The 22466-nt window shown below is 42.5% G+C and overlaps 1 protein-coding gene across 1 annotated transcript in view; it reads left to right on the top strand.

The window, feature by feature from the left end:
* SMYD1 (SET and MYND domain containing 1) overlaps positions 1-22466 on the top strand; it is a 55461-nt gene that overhangs the window by 15951 nt on the left and 17044 nt on the right. Inside the window, exons 2-6 of the mRNA XM_019632981.1 lie at positions 3436-3612; positions 11656-11869; positions 14602-14732; positions 16793-16831; positions 19726-19915. Of these exons, the coding sequence (XP_019488526.1) occupies positions 3436-3612; positions 11656-11869; positions 14602-14732; positions 16793-16831; positions 19726-19915 (751 nt within the window). The remainder of the gene's footprint in view (positions 1-3435; positions 3613-11655; positions 11870-14601; positions 14733-16792; positions 16832-19725; positions 19916-22466) is intronic.

Here is a 22466-nt window from a genome sequence, read left to right as displayed (position 1 = left end):
CAAAGCCAGAGCTCTTGGTCCAGTTCTCTCTGCCTGTGTTTTTGCAGGGCTCGTCTAACTTGCAGGCATCTTTTCTTTGTGTTTCTCTGTCCAGTAACTGGTTATGTCCATACAAGGAGCTGAGCAATAGCTGCCCTTCCATCCCTCTTGACTCTGACAGATGACATAACCCAGGGACTCAGAGCAAAGACTAAGTGGGGACCTGCTCACTGGGGCAGGGCACACTTAGGGCTGCAGGCAAAGCAGGTAGGCTTGGTGGCTTCCTTTTCCCTCTGCTGAGAGCAGTGTCAGGCATCAGAGACCCCTATGCAAATAACATCCCTGTGAGGATGTTGATCACTACTGCTCTAAATGGTGTTGGGAGGTTTAACAGAAGAGAATTGCTAAAAACCTAACCTTGCAAAGTGTTGTGTAAATGGGACTCTTTGGACTGGACAAAATGAGACTAGGAGGAGAAATGAAACTTGCTGAAGGTCATCCAGTTAAGCTGTCTGGATGAAACACTCTTTCTCCTGGAATCCAAAAAGTAGTTTTAGGGCTTAATGTCTTTTGGATTCTCTTTCACACAAAGGAAGTAAAAAAGGGGAAGTATTTCTGTCAAGGAAGTACCCTTGTCCCTCTTCGGGGATTTTCTTTTAGCCCAGAGGTCTTCCTGTCTGGTGGCTGCCTGAGAAATATTGGATGCTGGAGGAGAGCAGAAATTCAGAGACCACCTGGCCTAACCTCCCTGTGTGATGGATGGATGGGTGGACCAGCTGACATCCACTGAGCACTCATCCTGTGCCAGGTTCTGAGCGGGATATTTTACTTGTTATTTCATTTAACCCTCAAAATCATTTTGAGAATGGTGGGGTTTTGGAGCTTCTTTGTAATTTTCTTTTTGCTTGAATTTTTAAAAATAGCAGGTATGCTTCATTAAAAAGTAATAGTCATTAGTCTAAGAGATATCAAGATCTAGGCATTGCTATTCCTATTTTTACATAAGGAAATGAAGGATCAGAGAGGTTAGATTGGTTGCTTGAGGTCACACAGCCAGAAGATACTGGAATCAGGGGTTGAACCCAGCTCTGACTCACTTCAGGCCTGACCTTCCATAATATGCATCCTGCTGCCAATGTAAGGAGATGGAGACCAGAGGGAACGTTTTTTTTTTAAACTTCCTATTCCTGCCTACCTGACACTCGCCTGCATATCCCACCAAAAGGAGTAGGGTTTAGGTTTTCTCTCATCTCTATATTCTTGCTACTCAAAGTTGTAGCATCAGCATCACCTGGGAGCTTATGATAAATGCAGAATCTCAGGCTCTACCCCAGACCTACTGAGTTAGAACCTGAATTTTAACAAGATCTCTGGTGATATGCATGCACACTAAAGTCTCCTTGGGATCCAAATTACTCAGGTTCTTAAGCAACCCAGTCCCTGCTAATGAACTTCACATTCCTTCCAGAGAATGCAATCCTGACTTGAGACAGATTGGAGAAATCCATAGCTCCCTTTTTCCAGGGGTTTGGAGATTCACTAAATGGTCAGGGTCTCGTGTGAGTCCCCTGTATTCTATTCCTCTCGATACTCGTGACCTTCTCAAGTCGGACCCTTGCTCTGTGGCAAAGTTATGATGCGGTGTGGATTCTGTGCAATTTACTAAGTATGCCAATGTGGTTCTACTCTTCTTCTCCCATTAGGAAAGCTTAAGGGAATGCAAGGTAATGAGGAAGACAATATGACGGGAATAACCTTCAATCTGCTCTAACTTATATATAAGTACTAACCTTTTATGCCCCTGACTACTTTATGATTATTAACAACTTACTAGCAACGTACCTCACAGCAGATGGGGACATGGCAGTGTGTGTTGAGTTGACTACCCAGAGGCTGAAAAGTGCCTGAACTCCAGGAAGCCCAGGATCTAGCTTAGAGCCGTAGCCCATGCCATGCCCTTAGCTTGGTTCTGTCCCTCTCTCTCTGTCTGTTGATGCTATATTGGGACCACTGGACATAGCCTTTGGGCTGGTCCTTGAGCCTGATGTCCTAGCGCTGGCTGCTGGATCTTGCTTGATTGCCCTGCTATGCCCACTTTCCTTTGACTGAAGGGACATGCTGTACGCACATCAGAGACCACCAACAGTGTGAGATTTCCAGAAACTTGTATAAGGAACTGTTGAAGGAGTGGGGAGTGTTTAACTTGGAGAAGGGAAATGAATGGAAAGCATGGATGGCAGTTGTCTGCATATTCTTAAAGGATTGACTTGACCTAGCCTGTTCCATTAGACAAGGATCCAGATGGCAAAATTAGGTTATAGGGGTATGTTTTTCCAGAAGGCAAACTCAGGCTTAACACAAGGAAGAAGTCCCCAGTAATTAGCACTGGCCAACAGTAGACTAACTTGTTGGAGGAAGCAAACTCTTTTTGACTATGGGAATTAGAAAATGCATGGTCAGAGATGGGTACAAGGGGTTTCTGTACTTGTATATTTTGTTGCAGTTGGGGCCTAGAGATATTGTGCATCATACCAGATTAAGCTCACTCAGGTTGTTAGGTTATGTCTTAAAATACGTTTCCTTCATGCTAACCTATGACCTTGTCTGTTTGAATCACAGCTTTAACAGGGGGAGACACGTGACTCTTTAATGGAATTGCTGGGAGGCCAGAAACTGGGGGAAGGAGTCTCTTCTTCCTCCATCTCTCTCCCTCACCCACCGAATGGGCATGCACTGTCTGTCGCATCACTTTCACTCTCGCTGAGCCAGGAGGCTGCGTTAGATAACATCAATGACATCAGTAACATTGTAATTCTTAACGTTGCAAAATACACAGAACTGTGAAATATGTCATAATGTGTAGACCTTGTTTTGTATAAAATATATCACATTGTGGGTAGCTATGGTTTTTACTCTTTGGGAAATGGGACAGTATATTTCAAGAATGAGAAGCACATGTTATACAGAATGCCCCTCCCATGCCATGGTGCCAGTGACCTGTGTCTATTGGCAAGGGGACTGGGAGAGGCTTCCTGGGCTCCTCAAGTGTCTTCTCCAGTGTGTTCCAGGAACACCTTGTGCCTCCCCTAGCATAGTGCTCCTCACACTGCACGGTCTTGCTAGTTCAACTGTTGCTCTGGCAACTTGTGGTTGTCCTAGTGCCTGCAAGGTCATAGACCTACACTTGCCGAATTAAATTGAAAGGCTTATATGCAGAGCTCAGTGGTGTTCCCCAAATTTGGTTTACTTTAAAATATCTGCTCAAATTATCGTTACAGCTAAAAGGGACCTTTGGAAACCCAATTCCCTCATTTTGAAAAGTGGAAGTTTGAAGCTTAGAGAGACAAGAATGGCCCACTGAGCCAGTACCTGACCCCTGGCCTCCTAAAGGCCAGTGTGGTTCCTTTCCATGGTGCTCCCCAACCTCAATCGTATATTTCCTCCCTCTGTTTCCAGCCTCATTAACTTCGTATGCCACACCTGCTTCAAGAGGCAGGAGAAGCTCCACCGCTGCGGGCAGTGCAAGTTTGCCCATTACTGTGACCGCACCTGCCAGAAGGATGCTTGGCTGAACCACAAGAACGAGTGCATGGCCGTCAAGAGATACGGGAAGGCACCCAATGAGAACATCAGGTCAGAGCTGGGCCATGGGAGAAAGTCTGGGATTCCCAAATGTCAGGTGGGAGGTGGTGGCAGTGACAGAACTCCCAGGCCTAAGAAAGCCAGGCTGAGCACAAATCAGGACAGAGCCTCAAAGAGACTGAATGTGGTCGCTTCCATGAACTCCCTTTAGGTCTGGGAGCCCATTTGAGAGGGAGAGTGGGGTGTCTATAGCAGCAGTTCCAAACTATAGACACTGGCTGGAGTTGGATGCAGACTTATTCTGTATGGCTGCCTAATGTTTAATAATAATAAAAAAATTGATCTGCCACTGTTAAAAAATTGGGAAGTTTCACATTAAAAACAAAGGTTTTCTGGCTCCACTTGAAAAAAAAAATCTGAGATTTGGCAAAATGAGCTGGAGCTCAATAGCATTCTGCCCCCTTTTATAAAGTACTGAGCTTTTCAAGTAACCATAGCCCCCTGTTCCCAGTGATTGTACAGGCAGCCATCTGCGCGCATTCCATCTGAAAGGCACTTGCATTTGTAACAACTCGTGGCCTTCCCTGGAGGCCATCACCAGAAATCTCGGGGCCAATACCTCGGGAGCCCCAGTTCAAGAGCTCCCAAGCTCCTAAGTCCTGGAGCTCCTCCAGGCAGGGCCTGACACTAGGCTGCAGCTAGGTGCTTATGAAGCCGGCAGTGGAGAGCAGAGGAGATGGGGATGGTGAAGTTGGGATCATTTTCACCGTGTGTGTAGGCTGTGAAGTTCAAGTACAGACTGCAATCATCACGTGCTGGTAATTTTTAGGAAACTTCAAAATGAAATAGCTTAGTCCGCCTCCCCATCCCCCTTAGTTCCATCTATTGAAATCCTACTTTTTTTTTTTTTTTGTAATTTCACCTGCAATTGTATGCATGTATGTATACATGTATTTATTTTTAATTTCAGCTCTATTGAGGTATAATTGTCATAAAATTGTAAGATATTTAAAGTGTGCATAATGGTGATTTGATATACATGTATATTGTGAAAGGATTCTCCCCATCTAGTTAATTAACACATCTATCATGTCACGTTTATCTTTTTGTGTGTGTGTGAGAACACTTAAGTTCACTCTTAGCAAATTTCAGTTATACAGTACAGTGTTATCAATGAAGTCATCATGTTTTACATGAGATCCTCAGTCCTTATTCATCTTATAACTGAAAGTTTGTACCCTTTTACCAACTTCTCCCTATTTCCCCCCAAGCACCAGCCCCTGGCAAACACTTTTCTGCTCTCTGATTTTATAAGTTTGACTATTTTTTTTAAAGATTCCACATATAAGTGATACCATGCAGTATTTATTACGCCGTATTTGTCTTTCTCTGATTGACTTGTTTCACTTAGCTTAATGCCCTCAAGGTATCCATGTTGTCCCAAATGGCAGTATTCCCTTCTTATGACTGAATAATATTCTACTCTACATATGTGTGTGTTTGTGGGTGTGTACTGGGGGTGCCAAAAAAATGTATACAAGTGAACACTTTGGTCAGCGTTGCTCAAGCAGTAGTTCGCTGTTATCAGAAGTGTCTGGATGCTGATGGTAACCACGTTGAGCACCTCTTGTAATTGCAGAGGTCAAACATGACTTGTATTCATCTTTTGTTATCAGTATATATTATTACAATTTTAATAGTTTTTTCCTTTCTTAAAATGTGTATACCTTTTTTTGGCACCATATATTAATATATCTTCTTTCTCCATTCATCTGTTGACGGGCACTTAGTTTCCATGTCTTGGTTATTGTGACTACTACTGCAGTGAAGATAGAGTTGCAGGTAACTCTCTGAAATCTTACTTATTCTTTAAGGTCCAAAGCAAATGTTACCTCCTGTGGTGAGGCGCTCACACCCTCCAACTGCACAGTCCCAGTTGCTTCTGATACTCAGTGGAAATCTGTCACCCATTAGTCTCTACTCTCTGAGCTTTGTGACCATCTCCCTAAAATTTGGAGGTGGCAGACACCCCATCCTGAGTCTTATTTTCTCCACTTTTGTCCCAGACATCTTGGTTCTCAGGCACCTGGATCCCCAGCAGGGCATCTCTGCAGAAATAACTCTGTGACTCAGATGAGAGAAGGAAAGGGCCTGTGCTTTGTCAAGGGTGTCCCTCTTCAGAGGCAGGTGCCGAACTGTATCTTGGTTGCAGGCTTCATCTCGCAGGAATGGGCTGCTAGTAGTTAACAAGGGAGCCCTCTCTGCTGTCAGGGGTAAGTACAGCCCGCTGCCTCATACTCAAAGCCCTGTGCTCTCCTGAGTCTCCTCTTGGCCCCCTTGCTTCCCCCCACCTCCAGAGCCTGCGGCTCCAGCCAGGCCAGGCCCTTCTCTGCTGCCCACTTAGGCTATACCTGTGGCTGTGTCCAGGCCTTTGCTTATGTTTCCCCACCCAGATTGTCTCCTCCACCTTCTCTCTATCTAATCATTAAGGATGTGAATAAGTTCACACATGATGTGGACATCCATTATCTCTCTTTGTCTTCCAAATACCTCTGGAGGTTAGCATGGCAGGGAATACATATTATCCTCACCTCACTGGCCATTGGATAGGTTCAGGGAGGTTCAGTGACTTGCCCAGGGTCACTCAGTAAGAAGTGAAAACAGACTTGAAGCCAGGTCATTAGAGTCCTTCTCCAGTGTTCATCAGGAGAGACCCAGGTGGCAATACCTCATGGTGTCCCCAGATCCCTTTCCTGGTCTCCTAGTCCCCACATGGTCTGGCTTCTGCCCACCTCTCCCCCTTTATTTGCTTTCCACTCCTTGCTCCCTGTGCTCCAGCCACCTTGGCTTTCTTGCTGTTTCTCCATCATGCCAACCTTGTTCCTCCTTTGGAGACTTTGTCCTCGCTGCTCTTTCCCCACCTGCAGAGCTGGCTCCTCTGTTTGTTCCACTTTCAGCTCCAGTGCGCCTCCACTGTGCCGTCTCTCCCGATCCCCTTGGCTCTTCCTCTATCCCTTGTGTCTCGCTATGATGTTACCCTGTTCTTTTTTCTGCGTATCATTTAACACCAGGTTTTTTTTTTTAAATTTATCTTTTTTTTCAATTATAGTTGACATTCAATATTATTTTATAGTAGTTTCAGGTGTGCAGCGTAGTGGTTAGAGATTTATATAATTTATGAAGTGAACCCCCTGATTAGTTTAGTACCCATCTGACACCATACATAGTTGTTGCAACATTATTGACTGTATTCCCTATGCTTTACTTTACATCCCCTTGACTGTTTTGTAACTACCAATTTGTACTTTTTTTTTTTTTTAAGATTTTACTGGGGAATTGGGGGAGGGGAACAGTGTTGTGGAATCGGGGAAGAGGAACAGACAAGTTGCTGTCCTTTTGTTCTTCAGTCTAGTTGTGGAGGACATCGCTTCACTGGCCCATGTTGGTATTATCATTGCACTCTTCCCGGGTGAGGCAGTCGCTCGCCCGCCATTGGACGGCCGCTCACGGCAGCTCACAGCAGCTCACAAAAGCACATGCCAGCTGCTGGCCAGCCCCACTGCAGCCTACACCGCTGCTGGTGACTCACAGCAGCCCAGCTCCAGGTCGAGCTGTTGTTCACTATCTTAGCTGTAGAGAGTGCAGCGTCACTGGCCCTCATGTGGGATCCGAACCGGGGCCCTGCTGCTCAGAGCTGGCGTCCCAACCCAACTCTTAACCAACGCACCACTTGGCCGGCCCCCAATTTATACTTCTTAATCCCTTCACCTTTTTCACGCAGACCCTAAACATGCCCCCGCCCCCCAAATCTGGCAACCATCAGTTTGTTCTCTGTATCTATGAGTATGTTTCTAGTTTGTTCATTTATTTTGTTCTTAGGATTTCACATGTGAGATCCTATGGTATTTGTTTTTCTCTGTCTGACTTATTTCACTTAGCATAATACCCCCTAGATCCATCCATGTTGTTGCAATGGTAAGATTTCATTCTTTACTTATGGCCTAGCAATATTCCATTGTATATATGTACTACATCTTTATCCAATCGTCTGTTGATAAACACTTAGGTTGCTTCTATATCTTGGCTATTGTAAACAGTGCTGCAATGAACATAGGGATGCATATATCTTTTGAATTAGTGTTTTAGATTTCTTTGAATACATATCCAGAAGTAGAATTGCTGGGTCATAAAGTAGTTCTATTTTTAATTATTTTTTTACTTGTTTTATTTTTTTACTTAGTTTCAGGTGTACAACACTTGTTGCTTGTTGATTTATTGATGATAGCCATTCTGACAGGTTTGAGGTGATAGCTCATTGTGGTTTAATTTGCATTTCTCTGATGATTAGTGACGTTGAGCATATTTTTATATGTTTATTGGCCATCTGTATGTCCTCTTTGGACAAATGTCTTTTCAGATCCTCAGCCCATCTTTTAGATTGTTTGTTTTTTGGTGTTGAGTTGTATGAGTTCTTTATAAATTTTGAATATTACACCCTTATTGGATGCATCATGTGAATATCTCCCATTCAGTAGGTTGTCTTTTCATTTTGTTGATGGTTTCCTTCCCTGTGCAAAACCTTTTTAGTTTCATGTACTCCCATTTATTTATTTCTTTTGTTTCCCTTACCTGAGAAGATATATCAGAAAAAATATTATAAGAGCAATGTCAGAGAATTTACTGCCTATGTTTTCTTCAAGGGGTTTTGTGGTTTGGGGTTTTACATTTAAGTCTTTTATCCTTTTTGAGTGTATTCTTGTATATGGTATAAGAAAGTTTCATTTTTTTGCATGTATGTGTTCAGTTTCCCCAACACCATTTATTGAAGAGACTGTCTTTACCCCATTGCATATTCTTCCCTCATTTGGCATAGGTTAATTGACCATATAGATGTGGGTTTATTTCTGGGTTCTCTACTCTGTTCCGTTGATCTATGTGTCTGTTTTTATGCAAGTACCATCCTGTTTTGATCAGTATAAACTTATCGTATAGTTTCATGTCAGGTAGCATGATACCTCAAGCTTTGTTCTTTCTCAAGATTGCTTTGGCTGTTTGGGGTCTTTTGTGGTTGCATATAAATTTTAGAATTGCTTCTTCTAGTTCTGTGAAAAAGGGCGTTGGTATTTTCATAGGGATTGTGTTGACTCTATAGATTGTTTTGGGTAGTGTGGACATTTTTACAATGTTAATTCTTCCTATCCATGAACACAGTATATGCTTCAATTTATTTATATCTTCTTCAATTTCTTCCTTCAATCTCTTATAATTTTCTGAGTATAGGTCTTTTATCTCCTTGGTTAAATTTATTTCACAGTATTTTATTCTTTTTGATACAGTCGTAAGTGAGATTTGTTTTTTAAATTTCTCTTTCTGATAGTTCATTATTGGTGTATAAAAACAAACCTATTTTTGAATTTTAATTTTGTATCCTGCTACTTTACTGAATTAATGTATTAGTGCTAATAGTTTTTAGATGGAATCTTTAGGGTTCTCTATATTATCATGTCATCTTCAAATAATGACCATTTTACTTCTTTCTTTCCAATTTGGATGTCATCTATCTATCTATCTATCTATCTATCTATCTATCTATCTATCTGGTCATATTGCTTTGTCTAGGTCTTCCAATACTATGTTGAATAAAAGTGGTGAAAGTGGACATCCATGTCTAGCTCCTGATCTTAAGGAGAATGATTTTAGCTTTTCTCTGTTGAGTACGAGGTTAGCTGTGGGTTTATTGTATATGGCCTTTGCTATGTTGAGATATGTTCTGTCTATTTCCACTTTGCTGAGAGTTTTTATCATAAATGGATGTTGGATTTTTCAAAAGCTTTTTCTGCATTTATTGATATGATTTTTATGTTTCATTTTTTTTTAATGCAGTGTATCACATCACTTGATTTGTGAATATTGAGCCAGTCTTGCATCTCAGGAATAAATTCCACTTGGTCATGATGTATTATCTTTTTAAATGTATTGCTGAATTTGATTTGCTAATATTTTGTTGAGGGTTTCTGCATGTATGTACAAGTACATCAGGAATATTGGCCTATACTTTTCTTTCTTTCTTTCTTTTTTTTTTTTGTAATACCTTTGTCTGGTTTTGGAACCAGGGTAATGCTGGCTTCATAGAGTGAGCTTGGGAGCCTTTCCTCCTCTTGAATTTTTTAGAATAGTTTGAGAATGACAGGTGTTAATTCTTCTTTAAATGTTGGGTAAAATTCACCTGTGAAGCCATCTGGTCCAGGAATTTTGTTTGTTGGGAACTTTTATATTACTGATTTTATTTTGTTTGTAGTACTCAGTCTGTTCAGATTTTTCTGTTTCTTCTTGATTCAGTCTTTGAAGATTGTATGTTTCTAGTAATGTATCCATTTCTTTCAGATTGTCCAATTTGTTGGCATATACTTGTTTGTAGCATTTTCTTATAATCCTTTGTATTTTGTGGTGCCAGATGTCACTTCTCCTTTTTCATTTCTGATTTTATTTATTTGAGTCCTTTCTCTTTTTTTCTTGATGAGTCTGGTTAAAGTTTATCAATTTTATCTATCTTTCCAAAGAACCAGCTCTTGGTCTTTCGTATTGTTTTTTTTTAGACTCTATTTTGTTTATTTCTGCTTTGATCTTTATTATTTTCTTTCTTCTTCTACACATTTTAGGCTTTGCTTGTTCTTTTTCTAGTTCCTTTAGGTGTAAGGTCAAATTGTTGATTTGAGATTTTTCTTCTTCTTCTTCTTTTTTTTTTTTTTGAAGTAGGCCTGTATTGCTGTGAATTTCCCTCTTAAGACTTAAGCTTTGGCTGTGCCCCATAGATTTGGGGTCATTGTGTTTTCATTTTCATTTGTCTCAAGCTATCTTTTGATTTCTTCCTTGATCTCATTGTTGACCCATTTATTGTTTAGTAGCATGTTATTTATCCTCAAGTTTTTGTGTGTTTTTCAGTTTTTTTCTTGTAATTGGTTTCTAGTTTTATACCATTTGGTCAGAGAAGATGCTCAATATGATTTCAATCTTCTGAGGTTTATTGAGACTAGTTTAGTGGCCTAACATGTCAGCTATACTGGAAAATGTTCCATGTGCACTTGAAAAGAATGTATATTCTGCTGCTTTGGGGTGAAGTGCTATAAAAATATCGATTAAATCTATCTGGTTAAGTGTGACATTTAAGACCACAGTTTCCTTCTTGATTTTTTTGTGTGGAAGTCTGTCCATTGGTTTCAATGGGGTGTTACTAATCCTTGCTGTGACTGTATTACTATCAGTTTCTCCCTTTATGTCCGTCAATATTTGCTTTATATATTTAGGTGCTTCTAAGTTGGGTGCATAAATATTTACAAGGATTACATACATATCCTCTTGTTGGAGTGATCATTTTACCATTATGTAATGTTCTTCTTTGTCTCTTATTATAGCCTTTGTGTTATTTATTCATTTATTTTTAAAAAAGATTTTATTGGGGAATTGAAACAAGACCCAGTTGGGATCCCCACAAAAGAGGTCGTGAATGTCCCTGTCCTCATCTCTCTCTGCCCCAGAGCTTAATAATTGATCAACCCCCACCCTTCGGTTGGAGCTTGGAATGTCCCCTGTCCCCGTTCCTGAGTTTAGAATGTCCCCTGTCCCAGTTACCTGCTTTAGATAATTATCCTGAAACTCATGCTTACTTACTGATCACAGTACCCCCATGCTTACTGATCACAATCTTTATGGCCTAGCATTCTTTCCAGGTTACTGTCATCACTGCTCCTGGTTTGGTGACCAAGAAGGGAAGCCACATCGCCAGAAGGAAGGCTCCATGCAGACCCCCTTGGAACCATCACGTAGCCTCCGGTGCAATGTCCAGATTTTTCTTTAAATACCCCAAGCTGGTCTGAGAATGTTAAGGCAGTTTTGAAGGTGTTAACCTGCTACCTTCTCAGACCACCGGTGCTCTGATAATGAATGCTTATTCTATGACCCCCCCCCCCAAAAAACCACAACAAAACAACTATATCTTTGGCTCAACACTGTGCCTGACATGCATTAAGCACACAGTAAGTGTTTGCTGAATGAATGAATGCAGTAGGGCATCCCTAACCCTGCGCCTCTCCATAGGCTTGCTGCACGCATCATGTGGCGAGTGGAGAGAGAGGGCACTGGGCTCACAGATGGCTGCCTGATCTCTGTGGATGACCTGCAGAACCATGTGGCACACTTCGGGGAGGAGGAGAAGAAGGAGCTGCAGCTGGATGTGGACGTTTTCTTGCAGTACTGGCCACCCCAGAGCCAGCAGTTCAGCATTCAGTACATCTCGAACATCTTTGGCGTGGTATGACTTCTCATAAAGTGTGTGTGTGTGTGTGTGTGTGTGTGTGGGTGGGCTGAAGTGACAGCTGGAATTGTCTAACTAAGAGAGATTCAGATGTGGCCAGGCCAGAGGGGGGAGGGGCAAAAAAAGGACTGGAGGGAGACAGAGCCCTAATATGAACAACTCTCATCCCATTTTCTGTCTTCCTGTTCTTGCTTACAGTGAGGTCATTCCTGCCCTATCTGAAGTTGGCATCCCAACACAAACTTTCCATTATCTCTGAATGGTGGATTTAGATGGATTTTATCTTCTTGTTTACCTGTATTTCTTGTATTTTCTCCTTTCCATATTGAAAATAAAGACCCAATTACCATCCTTCCTTGCCCATTAGTCACTTTGAAAATCAGACTCTTCCTTTTCCCAGATCTGATGGGCAGGATAATGGGGAGCCTGGAGTACTGGGTATGGAAGCCAGAAAGAGGAGAGTAAGGCCTTTTTGGAGGGTGCTGCCTTGGAGCAACAAAGCCAGGCTTCTCAAGCCACAAGAGTTCAAGAGGTGGAGATGGGATCCCTGAGGGTCAGTAGGCTCAGGTCCTTGGCTATGGGGGTAGATGCTTTCCATCTGGCAGGCCCAGCCCCTTTTGTGGTGCTGGTGAGTGGGCTGAAGAGGGGTCTATTGTAATAACAATAACAGCATGATCACACCAAACATCTCTTGAGTCCTAACCATATGCCACTGTTTCTGTAATAGTCAGAGTTCTCCAGAAAAACAGAACCAACATTCTATCTATCTATCATCTATCTATCTATCTATCTATCTATCTATCTATCTATCTATCTATCTATCATCTATCTATCTATCTATCATCTATATCAATTGAGAAGGAGATTTATTTTAACGAATTAGCTCTGAGATTGTGGAGGCTTGGTAAATCCAAAATTTGCCAGTAGCCCAGCAGGCAGGACACCCAAAGAAGAGGTGTGGTTTGATTCCAAAGACTGCCTGCTGGCAGAATTCCTTCTTGCTCAGGGGAGGTCAGTCTTTGTTCTATTAAGTCCTTCAACTGATTGCATGAGGCCCTTACATTATTCAGGCTAACTTGCAGTACTCAAAGTCTACCTATTTAAATGCTAATTCCTCTAAAAACACCTTCACAGAAACGTACAGAATAATGTTTGTCCAAATGTCTGGGCACCGCAGCCCAGCCAAGTTGACACATAAAATTAAGCACCACAGCTTCCCATGTATTATTTTATGCAATCTTTACAACACAAAGTGAAATCCATGCTTTTAACATCTCTTTTATAAACATAAAGCCTTGGCCCAGAGAAGTTATAGTGAACTGGTGTCTATGGCAGAGCTAGGAGCCATCTGTCTGGTGCCAGAGTTGCTACTCTTAGCAGTTATGCTTCACAGCCTTGGGGTGAATGGGGGTCATAGACTCATCCTGGGTTTCCCTAAGATGATCTGGGGACTACAGCCACAGGATGGCATGATCACCAAAGTGAAAGGACCGTAGAAATCGTCTAATCCAACTTATTCAACCTACAGATGGGAAAACTGGGGCTCAGAGAAGAAATAAATTTGACCAAGGTAACACAATTTTTTAGTGGTACTGGCAGGCTTAACTCCATGTATCTGCTAAATGACCAATGAGATTGAATGGAGAAAGTGACACTCTTCCAATATCTATAACAAATAGCCATGTGCTATACATGTCAATATATACAGAGGGTGCCAAAAAATTTATACACATTTTAAGAAAGGAAAACTGTATTAAAATTATAATACTCAATATATACCAATAATAAAAGATGACTACAAGTCACGTTTGACTTCTGCAATTACAAGAGGTGCTCAAAGTGGTTACCATCAGCATCCAGACAACTCTAATTATGGCGAACTGCTTAAGCAACGTTGACCAAATGTCCATTTGTATACATTTTTTGGCACCCCTGGTATATATAAATGTATGCTATCTTATGTATAGTATGAACGTATATATTATTTACATATAAAGCAGAAAGTTTCTTGAAGTTGTTAATGCATTCTAGGTTATATTTATTCTTATGCATTTTTCATACTATGAGGGCAGATATTTGAAATATGTTTCTATAAAAAAACCACTTATTTTTAAGGAAAAGGAAATAAATAAACTATATAAGTAATACTCAACTTATATTTAGAGATAAATGTTGTACTCACCGAAATTTAAAATTGTGAACAGGAAGTATAAAATATCCACCAGATACAAAATAGTAAAAAAGAGGTGTCAGTTTTATCTTATGAGCAGCTGTAGGAGTTGAGGGTGGGTAGGCAAAGAAAGCAGAAGGCAGAGGAGACACACACACACACACACACACACACACACGCACGCAGAGTAGGGCACGGAGAGAGAAACAAGATAGATACTGGGGAAGACTCGTGTAAGACCCAGATACAGGAAAGAAAGAGATATTTTCAGAACCAACATTTCTATTATTGGCCTTTTTAGAATACAGCTACCAAAAACTTTTAAGGTAGTGTTTAATTTTAGCAAGAATGGGACTCTCTCTTGGTACTAACCTTGAGGGTCATTTAGAGTCACACAGAACAGGAGACTGTTTTGTTTCCTGACTCTAAGCATTTTCAGGATGACACCAGGTTTTCTATTTTATTTTATTTTTTTTTAATTTTCAGTAGCTACAATAGATGGTGATCTGTCTCTAGTCTATGTCTGTCAGCTGACTCTTTTATCTTTTCTGCTGTGTAGATTAATTGCAACGGTTTCACACTCAGTGATCAGAGAGGCCTGCAGGCAGTGGGTGTGGGCATCTTCCCCAATTTGGGCCTGGTGAACCATGACTGTTGGCCTAACTGCACTGTCATATTTAACAATGGCAAGTGAGTATGTCTTTCACTGGGGGTGGGGAGACCTTATGGTGTTTTCTCCACTTGATTTAAGTAAAAGGTAAACTGTTGAACCTGAACTAGCATGGATTGCAAATGGAAAGAAAATAGAAATTTCATTATAGATTAATTGTGGCTAGGAGAAAGGTAATGAGGAAGACAGTAAATAATTCTACATGGGTAATTTTTGAGTCTTTGTATGTTTCTTGAGGTCACCTGGATATGTTAGGTAAACCTCTAACTACTATTTTAAAACTTGATGCCTGGGATTATCTCTCTAGAGGTCATTGCGGAACATCATCAACTGAGAAAGTGCTTGGCAGAAGCGTATTATTAGTCCAGGTCCCAGCAGAAATCAGAAGGCATAGTCAGAGTTTACCTGAAGAGAATTTATAAAAGGATAATACACAGAAGTGTGGGTAGAATTTAAGAAACTAACAAAGAATGCTGAGGTGTCCAGGGAGCAGCAACAGCATGAAACCGTTATCGTCTCTATACCTGAAAGGACAAGTGAAAGAAGTACTGTTCTTGTGTTTGGTGAGAGCCGCAGCCATGGGAGGTGCCCTTCCTACAACCCCAACAGCTTGGTAAAACCATGGTGAGACAGAGAGGGAGCCAGGAGACCAAAACCCCTACTTCTTCTCCCATCTTCTGATCTTCTTCCTTTGGCCAAACCTCAACCAGAAGCGAGAGGGCAAAGGAACCTGAGTGATGAAGTCCTCAGAGGTCAGCTAGCCCTCAAGAAGGCACAGATCAGGGGACAGAAGGGACAAGCATGGAATTTGAGTGTAAGGCACAAATGGAGAAGCGTCAGCAAACAGGGTGACCCCTGGTTGTCCATGGCTCAGGCTGGGGGATTTGGGGGAAAGAGGCCTGAGCAATATTTCTGTTGCTCTTAGAGACAGGTTCTTATGACAGATGCAAGTTGACGCTAAGGCATCAACAATGAGCAGGTTTCCCCCAAAAAACTTTCTGGAAACCAAAGACAATGGTTTCTGGTTCTCAGCCAAGAATCAAGCCTAAGCCCCAATATAGCAAGGATTCTGGTTTCCCTTTTCCTTCCTATTTCTGCAAACCAGGGCCCACATGACACCAGGCTCTTAAGCAATTGAGAAAGTCACTCAAGACAGGGAAGTTAATTTTGGACCCAGATGATAATCTTTTTCCAGCATTTGTGTTTCCCTTCCTAAGCCTCTTAGGGTCACTGACCTGGACTACATGGAATCCTCTCCAGAGGGACTGTTGTCCAGGGTTAGCCTGGTTGGCACAGAAGATTAAATTCAGCCACATATGGGGCTGATCTTTCTGGATATCCCTCTCCTAAGCAATGATAACCCAGGGCTCTTTCCGTCACTACATGTAACAGCCACAGGAACCTGGAAACCCTTTCTTCAGATCATCTCCAGTGTCTGCTGTGGCTTCAATGCATCCACTAACTTTGAGCAGCCACGTTTTACCCAGGCTTCTTGGTTGTTGTGCAAGAGAAGGTGACTTTGCATTTACTATCTAGCTGCCTGCCATAGTGGAAAGAACACTGGTCATGATGTTAGAAGCCTAATTCTAACCCCAACAATTTTTATGTACATACTACCTGTGTGACCTAACCAGTGTTCACAATTTGTTCAAGCTCTCCATGAGATAGATATCAAAAGAGGCAACACTTACTTGTCCAAGATGCTTATTAGTGGGATAATAATAGCTTTCCATAGTTTTTTTTTATTTTATTATTTTTTTTAGCATTCTACTTTTAAATGCATTGTCTCATGAGCCTCATTACCAGGTTATAGATGAGAACACTGAGGTCCAGGGAAGGGAAATAACTTGTCCAGGGCTGAGTACTTTTGAACCCAGAATCCCTCCTTCCAAATCCAGTGCACTTTCCACTATACGAGGCTGCATCTTGTCAAGTGGGCCCAGCTATCAGGGCTGGTATAGAGGTTGTTGTTGTGGCCAAAGCTTTGATTGCATAACTTGGAATGCTGTGTACCCTTGCTAGCTGTGCGGGATCAGCCAATAGTAATGATTTCCATTTGGGTGTCTGTTTTGTCTTTCAGTCATGAGGCAGTGAAATCCATGTTTCACACTCAGATGAGGTGGGTCAGTTCTTGCAAACATCCCTGCTCCTCTGACCCATCTCCCTCACTTGCCTGGTTTGCTGGGCCACCTCTTCCCACATCTCTGTGGCTGCTGTCTGTTTGTAGTCCTTCCACGCCCCAGAGTCTTGTCTTTGTTGAATGCTGTATTCTTAATGCATTTAAATTAATCACTTTATTCCTTACCCATCTACCACTGGCTGTGCCTTTGCTGTACTTTGCTTTCTTTCTTCCCCCTCTTTCACTTCTCTCACTCCTCCAACATCAAAGCATGGCAGTCCCTTCTGGTCCACATCATCTTGGCAGAAACCCACATTGTCCGTCTAAACCCTGCTTACTGTGAAATGAGGACTGCTGATATTACTGACCCACTAAAGAACTGTTTATAACCCTCAACTTCTCACCCAGACTGGGTTCTGAAAATCACACCCATAACTCTGATATTTTTGATAAGTGTTCATTCATAGTATTCTATTTACGGCTTCTGGCCAACTATGAATTAGTGGTTTAGGTTAGATTTTACTTTTGACTTTTCTTAATCACAACCAAATGGCCCCTGATGGGTCTTTTTCTCAAGCTGAGCTTGAAAGTTCTTGAAATACTCTTTGGAATTAGGACAAAAGGCTGCATGGAAGTTTGGGCTTTGGGAATGCAGGGGGAGGAGTGGTTTGGGCACCTGAGCCTGTGTTGGCATGCATTGCACTTGACTTTGGACAATTCACATTACCTCCTGGGTATTTGGTTCCACATCTATAGAGCAAAGGTCAAGATGAGAGCATCTCTAGGGACTCTCCCAATCACTAGAATAAATAATTAAATTAATTGCCTACTTGTGGATCAACTGGCTGAATCATAAAATCGCAGAGCATTAGAGATGGAAGGGGTCTGGGGGTCCAGAATGGCGTGGCAGTCACTCTTCATCTCCTGCTCTCTAATTCCACGTTAGGTAAAATGGGGTATACATCTATGCATTTTTTTTTCATATTTAAGTGACATTAATTTGGTTTTCAAATTCTCTAATATCGTTGAAATAATTTGAGATACTCTGAGACCTGTATGACTTGGCTTAACCATGATGGGAAGTAAAGCTACCGGAAATTCTAACTTAATTGTCCACTGAATCACTGTTGAATGGGGATATGTTACGATGGTGAACTGCCTCTGTAAAAGGGGCTGGTGGGGGTAGAATTGCTTACGTACCCCACCAGGACCAAACGCCAGAGAGCCACACTCAACACTGGCCCAGAACTATTTAAGACACTAGGAGGGTCCTAAAATCTAGGGCTTTGGTGCATCTCATTTCCCGTGCATTGCAGACTCGAGAGGCAGACCGAAAACAGTCAGGTGAGGCCAATATGGTGTGGTGAAGTGTGAATGGCACTTCTGTCCTAATCTTGACTCTGTTGCCAAAGTGCTGTGGACCTTTGGGCAAGTTACTTCACCTCTCTGGGCATCAGTGTCTTCATTTGTGAAGTGAGGAGGTTGATCCCCTGCAGCTTGGACATAGGAGTATAAACACAGCTGTGAGTAGAATCACTGGGCCCTCCTCTCCCTCTCGCCTTTCATCACTTCAGTAACAGCTGCTGCCCAAAATTGGAGTGGGGAAGAAAGGAAAGAAGGAGCAAAAGGTGAATGGGAACTTAGCTGCCATACGAGTTGTTTTTATATTGTATGTATTATCACATTTGTTTGGCATGTCAGTGTGTTCCACTTTGGGAGAAAGCTTTTTTAACCTTAAGTGGTCACCTCTGATACCTGGACAAGTGTGTCACTGCCATTCAGTAGTTGCTTGCTCAGTTGTCATCTCTGAGTACGTGGAAGGGGATGCCTGTGACTGGGACCCTTCTGTGGTGCTGAAATCTTGTCCCGCCTTTACACGGTGTCTGACAGCCTCTCTGGGAGGTAAAAGGAATGGCCACGGACCTCTCTGCAGATGCTCTCCCCAGCCTCTGCATCCTGCCACTCACTCTGGATGATGGTTTCCCACTGGCTAGTGAGGCCCCCGAATCCTGGGGCGATATAGGAGCACAGCTTAGGATCCAGCTTGCAAGGCTCATCACTTGTTTTCTGTAGCTTCTGGCCTTGTGGTGGAGGGTGCATGGCTGAGAGGCCCTCGGGCTGATCTCTGCTTGTTTGGCTTAGCTGGATGTCAGTTCTGCAGTGGGCTTTGTCTTCAGCACATTCTGTACTTATTACATGGTAAGGTGGGTTGTACTATAGGTAATTGGAGGGTCAGGTCTAGGCTGGAAGGGGATTGAAATGCCATCTCCTTTTGCTAATCATCTTCAGCCAGAAAGCCATGTCCCCTAATAAACACAAAAGTGAACAATGCAGCAGACTAACAGAGCCAGTCTTTGTTTGCCATCAGTGATCTCCTAAATAAGTCTTCTTACATAATTAAGGCCTAAAACACTGGTTGAGGTAAGAGGGGCTTATAGTTAGACACAGAATAGGCCAAGATTGTGTGTGTTTCTGAGGAAGCAGTCCCCAAACAAAGCAGAAATGACTATTGAGTCTTCTCTTGTTTGAGTTTTCACCTTATTAGCATCTGTCCCTTCCTTTGACAACCAGTAGCTGAATGTACAGGGATAGTTGCAGGCATGGGAGCTATGTATGGGTTTAAGACCAAGCCCAGTCCTCTACCAGGAACCTATTTGACCAGATTTCAGAGCAATTCATGGAATGGAACAGATTTGATTGTTATAATGAGTAGAGCAGAATTATCCAGAAAACTGTCCTTTAGGTCACATCTCTCCTTTTTTTGGAGGGAATGAGAGTTTTCTCTAGTACTAGTAGAAGTCATTGTCTTTGAGACTCAACTTGAAACTTGAAGAGCACAAATGCCATTCTGATAGTCCTGAATTTGAATTACTCTTTCCTCTGCCCTGCTCCAGAATTGAGCTCCGGGCCCTGGGCAAGATCTCAGAAGGAGAGGAGCTGACAGTGTCTTATATTGACTTCCTTAACGTCAGCGAAGAACGCAAGAAGCAGCTGAAGAAACAGTATTACTTTGACTGCACGTGTGAGCACTGCCAGAAAGGGCTGAAGGATGACCTCTTCCTCGGGGTGAAGGACGACCCGAAGGTACACGCAGCTCTGCTAGGAGGGTGTTTGTGGCCACCTTCTCCAGGAGCCAGGCAAGGGTAGACCCCACAGCTAATCAATGCAACCCTACCCATTACTTCCCAGAGGACTAGCCTGTAACCCTGGGGAAGGCAGTATGGGGCTGTGGACAGGGCACTGTAGACAGGTCCCAGCTAGTGTCCTCACAACACTACCTGCTAGGTGTTTGAGTTTGGGGATGTTACCCAGTTTTCTCATCTGTAAAATAGGAATCATGGCACCCACTACAATGGGTTTTTAAATTTTATTTTTAAAAATTATTTATTTATTTATTTATTTATTTATTTTTAAGCTGAGCCATCCTGTCACCTGTTGGTAGCTCAGCGGCTACTCAGCTCAGGTCAGGAGTTGAACCGCTGTTGCTCAGAGCTCAAACTCTTGAGCGAGCTCTTAACCAACTGAGCCACTCGGCCAGCCCTTACAATGGGTTGTTATGAGTATTAAAGAAAATGATATGTGTAAAGGGTGTGGCATATAGAATAGATACTCACTAAATTTTAGTTCCCCTCCTTGCCTTGTTGTAGTTTAAGTAATGCTGAGAATTTCATATATCAAGAGCAGATGGGCAAAGAGATTTTTTGTCTGGTTGTCACAAAGCTATTCCTAGTCTCGTGAAAACGGGCAATGTGGAGCTCAGGCAATGTTTAGATGGGTTAATATGCTTAACTCCTGAGTAGCTATTGCTTAACTGATGATGGTAAGGCCATTGAGCAGTAGAAGGCTTCCTGCAAGCTGTCAGGAGCTCAGCTGAGCTGGGAGAAAGCAGAGCTGCCAGGTGTTGGAATAGCCGATTAAAGCAGCAGGACTCGAATCGCTTCCTGCAGTGGGGTAAGCAAGAAGCTGAACAGCAGCAGGAACTGACTCCCCTGTTCTGTTTTCCCCCATGGAGAGGTACACTGATGGGGGGGGGGTCAGATGGATCAGCACTGATCTGGGGTTGTCTCACTGCTGAGGGGCCCAGAACAAAAGGCTCCCGCAGTTTTATGGACCTTGAGGTGAGGGGTTGCGGGGAGGGCATGGGGGAAGAAGAGGTAGGTGTGGAAAAGTACTGGGTCCTGAATCAGAGTGGGGAAAAGTGTCTTCAAGTCCCCCCAGGCCCTCCTCAATAAGGAAGCTTTGGTAGAGGCCCCTAAAGAAGACACAGCTCAAGGCCTCAGATGAAGAGACCTAGGAATAAAGGCACTGGGGCTAGGAATGTAAATATTCGAAGAGCATGACCAGCCAGGGGACCCTCAGTGCTCGACTGCAACCCCGTTCAGAGACTGCGCTGCACTGGCCGTGGACCAAGTCTGGTGTCCGGAGGGCAGCTTCCTCTCATGAGGCCTGTCAAGTAAAGCCTTTGTAATTGCCTGTGGTCAGGTCTGAAAAATCACACATAAGTTTTTAGCCAGGAGTGGACTTTTGGGGGACGCTAACCGAGTGAGGGCTTTTGTATAACTTATAGTCCACCAGTGCAATTAAGATACAAATACACAATATATTTCTTAATTAATCTAATTTCTGCATCCTATGTGTGGGCAAACATTTGTCTCTGGTTGGAGCAAAGGCTACAAGGAAAACTGACTTTTGGGTGCAGGTGGTAGGGCCCTTCTCACTTCATTACTCGGTGGTGTCAATGCTAATGTTCCGATAGCACTGTTTCCCCCACTTGATTGATCTCTCTCTTTCATGCTCTGGCTATTACAGACTTTTGTTTTGTTTTTTTTTTTTTTTTTGAGGGAGTCACTAACTCCTTTTTATTCTTAATATGTAATATTTTTTAACCCTCTGACTAAGCAGTTCTGCTTTTACGACTTTACCCTATTTGCACATATGCATAAAGATACATGTTTAAAGAGATATATTGTAGCATTGTTGGGAACAACAAAATATTGAATAAAACCTAAAGAACCACCAACAGGGAAGTATTTAAATAAACAAAACACCCTGCAGTCACTAAAACTTCTCCTCCCGTCTGGCTTCTTCTTTTCCCCTCTCTTTGTTTTCTATTTTTTGTGATGCTTCTGGAGAGAGGATTCTCTCTCTGTGGAGCTCCTTAAATCCTGTCTGTAGATCAGGTTTTTCTGTCTTTACTCTGAAGGCAAAGCCAGTGGAACTGCCCATTTCCCTTCTCAGAATAGCGTTATCACATGTTAGTTAACAACCTTTCAGCCAGGTTGTTTTGGAAACCTTGGCAGCTGCCTCCTTGAAAAAAAAAATTGATTCATTCCCAGAGCTTAAAGTAACACTCTTTCTTAGAACATCAAATTGAGTGTGACTATTATTAACACCTAACCACTTGGTATTTTCCGAATCTACCTGCAAGCTACTGATTTCTCCAGAAGATTCACTAAGAATTTTGAGTTTTTATTTTATTTATTTTTCTTTTTATTGGGATATTGGGGGAAAGCGACAGTGCTGGGGCAGTGGGGGAAGGGAACAGACAAGTTGCTGTCCTTTTGTTCTTCAGTCTAGTTTTGGAGGACGTTGTTTCACTGGCCCAAGTTGGCACCATCATTGCGCTCTTCCCGGG

The sequence above is a fragment of the Hipposideros armiger genome, unplaced genomic scaffold (assembly GCF_001890085.2).
Source record: "Hipposideros armiger isolate ML-2016 unplaced genomic scaffold, ASM189008v1 scaffold_1219, whole genome shotgun sequence".
NCBI classification, from domain to species: domain Eukaryota; kingdom Metazoa; phylum Chordata; class Mammalia; order Chiroptera; family Hipposideridae; genus Hipposideros; species Hipposideros armiger.
This window is presented reverse-complemented; position numbering and strand designations above follow the sequence as displayed.